Genomic DNA, 11335 nt, shown 5'->3' with positions numbered 1-11335 from the left:
GCTGATGCTAAAAGGATGCGCCTTTCATTGAGGTCCTGTGTGTGTGAGTGTGTATAAAGGATACACACATGTGCCATATTTCATTACACGTTGATAAGTGGTCATTTGTCCACCCTCCGAATGGTATGAAGTTGCTTCCTTGGATGCCAACAGGCATTTCATAATAATTTAACAACCTTTTTTACGCAAACATGAAGCGCTCGCCAGACTGAACCGATCCAAAACCAAACTAAAAACGTAGCTGATATTAATATTAAATGCACCAGTTGGACTGTGCATTAACTTGTTTATATTCATACTCAAATTCATATTCATATTCATATTCGTTTTCATGTTTGCAAACTAGAGTTGCGGCAACAGTTTGACTCCTTGGAGACCTTCTGCTTGTTATTAATTTACGGTTTGTTTCATGCCATTTTACGGTTTGTTTCATGCCAAGTTATACTTTTTGGCATAAAAGCAGTTAGCAAAAAATTTAAAATAAAATTATATGCATACAACATTAAACTAAAATATTGCAATTTATGTTAAAGACCAAATTATGTAAATTTTTATTAGTTTATTCATGACTATAAAATTTACATGAAACATTTTTTCTTTAATTCCTAAATTGTGTATTAAAAAGATGCCAAATTATGATTCCAAATTTATTGTTTCCGAAAGAGTAACAAAATTAATGATTTTCTTGAATCGAAGTCCACAGCAGCCAGTAATCTCTTTTCTATACCAAATTTAATATAATAAACAAAATGAGATAATAACGATTTTTGGTCAATTTGTCAGTAGATTATATTTTAATTCAGAGGAATGATTGCAAATGAATTTAACATAGAAAAAGGAAGTCTCTTAAGTCTCTTATAAAAAAATATAACGTTGACTAATCGATTTCCTTATCTTTGTTTTATATCATTAACACTATGAAGCTTGCAATTTAATTCAATTCGTTAGCTAACTTATACTATAAAGTGGTAGCCACATTCACATTATTTAATCGATCTTGGGTGATAAAACTGATCAATAATCACTCATAAAATTATACTTTTCAGCAGCTATTAACGTATATTAAATGACTAACAAGATAGAGCCTAAGGCATAAACCTATCAAAATAAACTGAAGCTTTTAAATAGTTAGTCACTTGATTGCGGACCTGCGATAAACTTATTAAAATTTGCAAATTTTGATGGAAATAATTCCCAATATTTATAAGCACTGATGACGTTTTATTATGAAATGAAGGTCTGCGATTTACTTCACTTAAAAAAGTTTGTTAATATACAAATTTATACAGATTGCTTCGGCGAATAACTGATTGATAGAGGGTAACAATCTATAATGAGAAGCATTTTGGCCTTCAGATCTAGTTTATATGGATGTGTCCTTAACGGAATGTAATCCGTCTATATTACCAAACTTTTTATAAAAAAAAATTCCCAATATTCATCATCACTGTTGACGTATTACTATATGGGGTATACAAAACAAACTTGTAAACAAATTCCAAATTGAAGGCCTACGATTTATTTTATTGGAATTGATGAATTGATGCAACTAATAACTGATCGGTAATTTTTAACAACCCATAATAAGAAGCTATTTAGCCTTCAGTTTGAAACTATAATAAAAGCATCCTTAACTGAATGTAAACTGTATATGTGGCCAAACTGTTTACAAAAATAATTCCCAACATTGATTCAGGTCTGATGACGCCGTACTATCAAATCTGGGCTAAAAATAAAAAAAAAATTGTAAACAAATGCCAATTTAAACGTGCCCGTTTCATTAATTTATATGAAATAAATTAATTTTTGTGTCAGTGAATAACTCATCAATAAATGAACAATCTATAATGACACATTTGTAGCCTTCATCTCCAATTTTTTAATATTTCCAAACTTTTTGGACCAATAATTCCCAATATATTTCAGCGCAGATGACGTATTATTATCAAATTTGGACTAAACATATGTAAGTTATAGACGAATGCAAAACTTAGCAAATACTTCACTGGAATAAAAAATTTTATACAGATCGCTTCAGTCACTAGACTGATCGATAGATCAGTAGTAGAAAGGTTAACGATCTTTGAAGAGATGCATTGTCGCCTTCAATTTCAATGTACTTAAGGGGATATAGGTCGTAAGCAATATTGACATTTCATGATCAAATCCAGCCAAAGCCCAATCCGCTTTATAACGGATGCAATATTGATGGTTTGCTCAACTCAACCAAATAAGTTTACACAGATTGCCTCAGACTCTAGACTGATGGATAGACCATCCATAGTAGAAAGGTTAATGATCTTTAATGAGATGCCTCCTTAAGGGGATGTAAGTCACATATGCAACAACTTTGACATTTCATGATCAAATCCAGTCAAAGCCCAACCCACTTTAAGACGGATACAATTTTGATAGCTTGATGATTAATCGAACTGGACCCAAAATACGGCGACTTTGACTTTGCGTAATTTCCCAAATAAATAAAAGCGTAACATCAACAAGCAATGAATGGCGAGGGTAAACAAAAAATGAAAGATAACCAAAATCGGCAAAACATATTTCGCAGTTGAATGCCAGACATTGGCATAAATCCAAGAAGTGGCCAAAAGCTGACGTGGAGGCGTGTTGCGAGCACAACCCAAAAAGCAAGTATAAAAAAATACAAAAAAAAGATCTGAAGAGTTCAGTTTCGCTTTCAATATGACGATGATGACCGTCAAAACGGGTCAGCAGCCCGTCTTCTGGTATTAGCCAGGTTGTGAGTTACCTCATTCAGTGTTGTTGGTGCAGGCTGCGACGAGTCAATAAAACGTGTAAATTATTATTACGTTGCGGGCTTTTGGGAAAGCAGAAAGCAGCGTGGGGGCGCTACTGAAACTGAAACTGAAACTGAAATTGAAACTGAAACTGAGACTGAGTCTGAGATGGAGACGGAGACTAGACCAGAAAATTACTCAATGTGGCCTTAAGTCTCGAGGCATGGGTAGCTACTATAAATGCCAATGGCTTGTTTGTTGGCTTGTTGGCTTGTTGGAGTCATCAGCATCATCATTGTAGTTGGCCCAGCTCTTTTTCGGTTTCTACTTTCACTCTCCGTACAAACTAATTTGCTTAGCGCTCTCCATCGTTGCCATCGTTGTTGTTATTGCAGCATTATAATTAAGCTGTTTGACTCTTCAGTGGCACCCCACATTTGCAACGCGTATTGTACAATAATTTGTCCGCTTATTTACCCACAAGCTCGACAGCAATAACAACAATACAACAAAATAATCCAATAAAAAGTGTAACAAGTGATTACGCCGACTAATGCAACTGGGCTTTTAATTGAGATGCATAGCTAGATAGTTGAATGAACAGTCGAACAGCTGCAACAGCGTCTCGAATTTTCAATTAAAAGTAGTATAACAAAACGCAATAATATCAAATAATTATAATAACTGTAATGCAATCATATCTGTTGGGGGATTTTGTATTGAGCAGACAGCGGCGGCGTCCAGTTAAGTTGAATCAACAACTTGGCTTGTGGTAATACGATCATCTTGCATTCTTTTTGCCAGCTGCGTTTATTACTTAATGCGCTCTTTCTCTTTCTCTCCTTTTGTGTATCTCTCTCTCTTTCTCCTCTCTGTGCGCTCTTTCACTGTTGTTTGCTCTGCCTGTTCAAGTGTAAGCTCAGCTCTTTTCGGCGAAAGCCTCGTCTTCACTCGACTCCACTCGACTTGGCTCGTTTGAGCTTCAGTTTCAGCTTCAGCTTGAGCTTGTGGCATGCTCAGCGCCGGCGTCGCGTGTCAAACGAACGCCGCACTCGAAGCCGGAAAGACGTCGCTTAGCGCATGCGTCGCAGTCGCAAAAGAGTTGAATTTCTTTTTTTGAAATAAATATAAACGCGCCGGAAGATACAACAAGTTACCTCTTCTGTGTGTGTGTGTGTTTGTGTAAGTGTAAGTGTTACCGAAAGTGTGCAAAAATCACAATCAAAGCCGGCTAAACATAATGTTGGCAAAATGTCGCAATTTTGGAGCTAAACAAAGCATGGCAATTGTGGGCAATTGTTAACAAGACACCAAGACCATTTTAAAGTTCAACCAGCCAACAACAAGAAACGAGCAAAGAAATCAAATGAAATGAAAATGAAAAGAAAAGAAAGTTGTCGCGTCTGTCTGGGTCGTTGAATTGTGCAAAGTGAAGACTAAACATTACAACATAACCATTTAAGAAATTAGCCAAAAAAATAGTGTCTTAAGTGAAGACATATTTCTGTGTGACTCATTCAACACAAATCGAAGTTCAGCACGCATTGAGCATTAAAGAGGAGACTACGACATTGAGTGGATTATATAATTTACTAGCAACGCACCTAGATGACATGCACAACACGTACGCTACTTTTTGGTTTCCGTGTCCTGTGTGTCTCAGCAACTGCAGCTCATCTCAAGCGTAAAGTGTCCTTTCGTGTCGAGTTGTTTGTGCCCCCACCACACACAATCGAAACGTTGGTTGCACAGCATTTTGTGTTTCTTGCACCTGCTGCTACAGTTGAGAGAGTGCAACAGAAGGTGGCACTCTTCACATTTTGCCAGAATTAGCTGACATTTCTTGTTGTAAAATGCCATTGCAGTCTGTCGATGCAGTCTTCGTTTTTAGTGCAGCGCCCTCTGTCGCCTGTTGGCGGCAAATGCAATTTTCTAGTACCCAAAAACATCTCCTTGTGCTTGCTGCTTGCACCATAAAATTTTGGGCAATTACTGTTACAGCTGCTGCTTGCTTGTGTGTGTGTTGGTTTCTCTGTCTGTATTTGTGTAATTGCATGAAATTTAAATTTTATATGCGACCAACACATTTGGCATAGTCGCTTTTACAGCATTATGGCCAAAGCATAAATAATAAATTTTGCTGGTTTTCCAGCTGTTGCTCGAACTTTTCCTCTTCTCCATATGCCATTAAATGACGCACACTTGAAGCACTTGCCAAAAAATAGTATTTCGAAACTCTCTTGTGCGTCACAGAGAGATGCGTTTTAAAAATATTTTTCAACACGCGACACTACACACAAAAGTAACCTTGACTCCATTTAAATGCAAATCGAGAAGACGCTAAATGAGAAACGCTTAACAAAACGCTGGCTTAAATATTTATGGTGAAATTTTTGTTGATTGTGGTTGAAAGCAAACCGATTACAGTTGTAAAATTTGTCAATCAATAATGTGTTTCATTTGCATTATTGGCAACTCTTTTTAGTTTCTTATCGCAAAAGCATCTGTCTTCTTTTGCCATTTTCTTCTGTTGATTTTTTAAGATGATAAGTATCTTATTTTGCTATTCAAGATCTTAAAAAATATATGCTTATATCAATCAATTTTCATGAAATTCAAAGGCTGTCTTAATCTTTCCTTTGACAACTTTGAATACACACTCCATTAGTTATTTTATAATTTTAAAATACATATCTTTTATTCAAAACTGTATTAAATCCTAATATTTTAGGAGTGTACCCTATAAAAAAATCATATTTAGAGGAAATGGCTTTGCTTATTATAGTTATTGCTACAATTTCCAAAAGTAAAGACTTTTATAGTTACCGACACTAAACCATTTGTATTAATTAAACTATTTATCATTTTTGATATTTCTTATGTTTTAAAATATAAGAAATGGCTTAAGATTTTCAGCTGACATACAAAGATTATCAGTTCATTTTATTTTCATCTAATTTCAAGGTTAATAACGAAATCCAAGTGCGCTATGTACTTTACTTAGAGGTCAACACTCTATGTATCTAATCTTTTGGTGCAATCTTATCATCTCAATAGCACATATACCCTGTAAATTCATGACTCTCTATGCAGCTTCAAGATGAACAAATGTTTATGATCTACCTTTAAAGTGAAATACCAGACTGAACATTAAAATTTGAAGGCCTGTCTTCGCACTGAGGCAGGCAGCAAGAGCAGCAGCAAGAGCAGCAGCAAAAAGGCGACAAATAAAACTTGACATAATAATATGAATAATTTTTAGCGCCAGTCTCTAGACAGAGAGCAACACAGAGACAAAACAGCTAAAGATTATGGATATGATTATGGAGTGTGTGTGTGTGTGTGTGTGTGTGTGTGTTGGGGTAGTCAAGTGTATGACGATGACGATGAGTCGAGGCGTGTGGCTGCATAAGCACGGCGCAATCATAACAAATGGAATTAAAGAAATGTCGCCGACAGTTTGCCATTGCTCAGACATCGCAACGAGAACGAGAACGAGCACGTGAGAATTGCATTAATATGAATGCAAATGTTGCCGTTGCCACCGACTAAATCTATAAATTTATGAGCATCTCAAGAGAAATTGCAATTTTTAGCAGTTTGTAGTTGAGTTTTGTTGAGTTGACAGCAAGTTTTTATTATGCTCTTCTCTGTTTTGCAGGCGACGTGCTTTTGAATCGTTCACTTGTTCAGGGGATTTTCCAATTGAAGCAAGTGGCCCCCCCTGCCTTCCAACAGGCCAGCCAAGACAGCAACCCAGCGGGCGACCCAAGACATCAAACCAGTCAGCATGCAGTTTCGACAGCAGCCGCAAAGTATGCTATGGAAAATTGCATTTCTAATTATCGCATTAGTCGGCGACGTGTCGTGCATAAGAAATGGCGACGGAAATGACGAGTGAGTTGACATTTTCCACCTTAATTTATGCAAATTTCAATGCAAATTTTACCCACTACCTTCCGCAGGCAAAAACACATTTCCGCCAAGCTAAAGAACTTTTTTCCCTCGGAGCCGCTGCCCGACAACCACAACAACAATTCCCCACTCCCAGCACAAGCATCACAGACCTCGGCACGGGTCACCAACGGTGGCTTTCGACCCTCGCAAATGCTCGAATTCACGCCCTCGGATGTGATGCACGGCGGCACAAAGCGCTATCCGCCCAGTTACCTCGAACCCAACTATAAGCATCATGTGCCCAGCACCTTGGCCAATCTCAGTCCCCAGCAATCGGCCATGGACAAGCAGTTTGCATTTCCCGACGAACCCACAGCGACGACTTATCACCACAGCTTTGGCGGCTCACAACAAATACCCACGACACCGGTGGTCAGCTATCTGGATCCATTTACACAGCAAAACTATCGCTACACACCCACATCCCCACCGCCCTCAACTCCCTCCTTCATACAGTACCAACGAGAGCAGCCGGTGGAGCAGGGAGATCAGGCCTACACAGTGCAATCGTCGTTGCTTGTGGGCAATCACTCGCCACAACAGCAGCAGCAGACACGTCCCGGCCACGTGGAAGACGTATATTTAAAGCGTCCCGGCTATGTGTTCGATGAGAGTCCATCCTCAGCATATCGTCGTCCTGCAGCCACAACGGCAGCAACAACAACAACAGCGAAGGCTACTTCGACACATAAAATTTCATACGATTCGCATGATTACCCGCCACCAAGCTATGCCACCCAACAGACATCCAATTTTGTGCCACAAGCGCCGCAACCACAAGCACCACGTCCACCCCGGCCAACACCCCCATCGTATAGGCCAACGTACAACCGTCAAGACGTCAATGACAACAGGCCATTAGCAGGACCATCGATACACGAAGCCTCTTATGCATCGCAGCCGCAATTCTCTTCGCCATCTGCAGCCTCATACCCTTCCCAGTCATCGTCGTCGTCGTCGTCTAATTATGCAAACAACTTTGGTAATTATTTGCAGCGACCCACCGGCTACCCCAGTCAATCCCACTCCCCTTCCTATGCGTCCAACCCCTCGCACTATCAGTACGAGTCACTGGTAAGACCACAGCAATACCAACAGCAACAACAACAACAACAGCAGCAGCAGTATCAGCGACCGGGACACAATTACTACCAGTATCAAATTGGTGAAATACCTCCACAGCAGCAACAGCAACAACAATTCAACTATCGTCCAGCTCCCGCCTATCACCCGCCCACACAATCTACAAATTTAGGAGGAGGCGGAGGAGGAGGAGGTGGTCTGGCTACTTTGGCATCGCTGCTTAGCTCAACACAACAATATGCGCCACAATTTACGAATCTACTTCTGGGTGGCGGCGGTTCAGGGGGAGGTTTCGGCGGTGGCGTAGGTGGTGCTAGCTCTTCGGCCAGCCCATTAGGCAGTCTCTTAGGCGCATTCACGGGGCAGCAACAGCATAGCAGACCACCGACCACACAGCTCATTAGAGCACTAGAGAATATCGCACGCAACGACGATTTGCAGTGTGTGCCCAAGGTGCTCTGCCAGATGATTGCCGGTCAAACGTTACGTGGCCAACTGCCCGGATTCATAACATCGCCGGCCATAACCAAGTGAGTATCTTCAGCTCTCTGACTCTGCTCTAAATAATGTGGCAAGGGCTTTAGTTGTAAGTAAATATTATTAAATTTGCATTTCCCAGCCAAACCCATTGCCCCCTTCCTTCGTCATTAACTGGGATTAGACTTCATTATGCAAGTCGATGTGGGCCCAGACCATATTGATTGTTATATTAAATGAGCCACGCTCTGATTGAGACGACAGAGTGAACCTGAGACTCATTCTCATTCTCGTTCTCGTCGCCATCGTCTGTAAATTGATATTGTTTGGCTTTTCCTTGCAAATTGGCATTTACTCAATTAAGTTTTATAAGCAAGGATATAGTCGCAGATAGACAGCTGGGACCGCATTTGCTTGGCTAATGAGTAGCATAAATATTAAGTGGGATTGGGTTGAAATAGAATAGTCAGGAAAACGTGGCAACTGTCTACCTTTGAAGCAAAGTGAAACGCTTTGGTAAGTAGACAATGAGATACTTTTTATTTAAGACCTAAGATATGCGGACTTCATTCTTTTTTGATCATCAACAACAATCTTACAAAGAAATAGATTGATGGTAAAGATTTTCTAATTATCTCATCACACTTTCTTATTGAGGATAGAAAGCATAAATTATATTTGTTCGTAAAATAAAATAAATAAGATTATTTTAAATTAAATTATGCATAAAAACAACTAATACAAAAAGTGTAGATATTAAAGAACGCTGAGCAACTGAAAGTCAGTTTGACTCTTCCTTTTTATTAGAAACATCTTAACGTCTTAAACAAACTTCTCTGTTCATTAGCAACGACTTGAACTAATAACTAAAATATAAAAATTCGATTTCCTTACAATTCCTAATACTATTTTCTATGGACTACTCTCTTCTTCAGTTTCCTTGCCGGCTTCCCAGCTGCCTCGCCAGCTCTTATTTACGGAAGAGCCGCATTGCTCGGCATAAGTGGCGGCGAGCGAAGTTGCATACGGACTTATGAGCAGTGTCCCAAGAATGAGGTAAGCTATCAAAAGAGCGTTAAATGATTATTAAAAAACCTTCACTACAACTGCAAATTGAAACTTCTATATTTCTCACCCGACAGATGGAAATCATTCACTATCTGAACAATCATCGCGGCGGCTTTTTTAAGTTCTTCAGCGAACCGGAAGAGCAGACAGCGGAGGCACAGCAAAGTGAATCTGGCGGCGGTTCATTGTTCAGCATTCTCTCGGCACTGACAGGAGGCGGTGGCGGAGGCGGTGGTCTGGGGCAGGTGACGCGCACCACGCCGCGGCCAGTGGCACGACCCACACAAAGACCCAGCACGGACATTGCCGATGGCATTGGCAGCTTCTTTACTCGCGTGCTGTCCGAGTATTTGAATGGTGTGGAGTATGAGCGACGTCGTCGGAGGAGAAGGAGAAGTCTGTTGCCAACGGAAATTAAACGCAGCATTCAGACGGATAATGAACGTTTGATGGCCGTTGATTTTCACGATGAAGAAGATGACTTGGATACACAGACGCCCGTCAAGTTTCAAGACGATGACGAGGCGGAGGCAGCTCAAGCTCACACCGAACTGATTGGTGTGCTACAATTTCCCGAAGATGCCGAGACCGAGGGGCGCATACTGCACTTCAAGGACATTGCTAGTGAAGAGCATAATGTCGATGGTGCCGTGCGATTTCCGGATGCCACGCCGGAAGCCCAAGTTATCCACGACTTTAATCGCAATGCAGCTCAGCGTAAATTGAGATTTCCACAGGAGCAAAGCGAAGGTGAACGACAGGCCAAGCAGATGCAACTCACCGAGGGCTGGAGAGCTGTGCTGCCCAATGGATTGGGCGTGGAGGATTACGGTGTAAACAAGCGGCGTGGCAAGCGAATTGTTTTCAAGGATAACAACGAGCAGCTGGAAGATCTAGATGAGCGACTGAGAGAAGAACAGGAGGAGGAAGACAGACGTTTAAGAGAAGAAGCGGTGGAGCAGCAGCGTCTAAGGGCGGAAGAGGAGGAGAGGCAACGCCTTAGAGCAGAAGAAGAGGAGCAACAGCGTCTAAGAGAAGAGGCGGAGGAGGACAGACGTCAAAGAGCTGAAGAGGAGGAAGAGAAACGTCAGAGAGAATACCAACGAGAGAAGGAACTAAGGAATCTGCAACTGCAAGAGGAGCAAAGAAAACAGCAACACACCCCTCTTAATGCGCTCTACGAGCAGGCAGCTCCCCCACAACGTGGTGCTCGGGTCATTTTCCCCGATCACTATGAGCGTCACATACGCCGAGGAAAGATCCTGAATAAACCGACCTATGCGCCCAGCTATGACTACCACAATGAAGTTCGTCCCGAGGAGCAAGAGCAACAGCTGGTGGTCAGCGATGAGCATAGACCGACCTACTATCGTATAGAGACTGCAGATTATCAAGCCAATACTCTAGGGCAGAACTTTATGAATTACGGCGAATATATGCCAGGAAATACTGCGTCTTATATGGCAGGAAATACGGTGCGTTTTGTCGAACCTCTCGATAGACCTCAATATAATGCACACTACAACTACCCGAATACGAACTATATCAGCGATAATCGCTACAGCAGCGCATATCAGGCCAGTTCTACACGCAGACCTAAGCACGAGGATGATAAGAACATATACATAAATAATTCACAAGGTGTTACCGAATACTATATAAGACCGGATGGACGTAAAGTCTATTTGGCTAGCGGTTGAATGAAGAGAGGCTGTTTTGTTCGCTTTAGCTTTAAGTCTGTAAATAATTGTTAGCCCCAAAATATTTATTAAATGCGTACCTTTTAGTTAATATACAAAAAAAAGCGTGCTCTTTAAATTGTCAGCGACAAATCAACAAGTTAGACAACCAACTGAAATATGCAAAAGAAATTGCACATAAATCTAGCTGCAAAACGGCGTCACTTTTGAAAAATTAAATGTGATCAACGGGGGAAAACAACAGTAGCAACAACAAGAAAATGCAAAAACCAACACACAATTTCAGCTTTTTTT

At 40.7% G+C, this 11335-nt stretch overlaps 1 protein-coding gene across 1 annotated transcript; it reads left to right on the top strand.

Annotated features, from left to right (window-relative positions):
* Positions 1-3806: 3806 nt before the first annotated feature.
* Positions 3807-11156, top strand: LOC117571857 (uncharacterized). The gene is made up of 5 exons (XM_052004925.1): positions 3807-3944; positions 6418-6653; positions 6722-8326; positions 9209-9329; positions 9416-11156. Exons 2-5 carry the CDS (start codon positions 6547-6549, stop codon positions 11039-11041), a joined length of 3459 nt encoding a protein of 1152 aa, XP_051860885.1. The 5' UTR covers positions 3807-3944; positions 6418-6546; the 3' UTR covers positions 11042-11156.
* Positions 11157-11335: the final 179 nt, after the last annotated feature.

The sequence above is a fragment of the Drosophila albomicans genome, chromosome 3 (genome assembly GCF_009650485.2).
Source record: "Drosophila albomicans strain 15112-1751.03 chromosome 3, ASM965048v2, whole genome shotgun sequence".
Classification (NCBI taxonomy): domain Eukaryota; kingdom Metazoa; phylum Arthropoda; class Insecta; order Diptera; family Drosophilidae; genus Drosophila; species Drosophila albomicans.
Note: the sequence above shows the minus strand (reverse complement) of the source record. Positions and strands in the feature narration are given on the sequence as shown.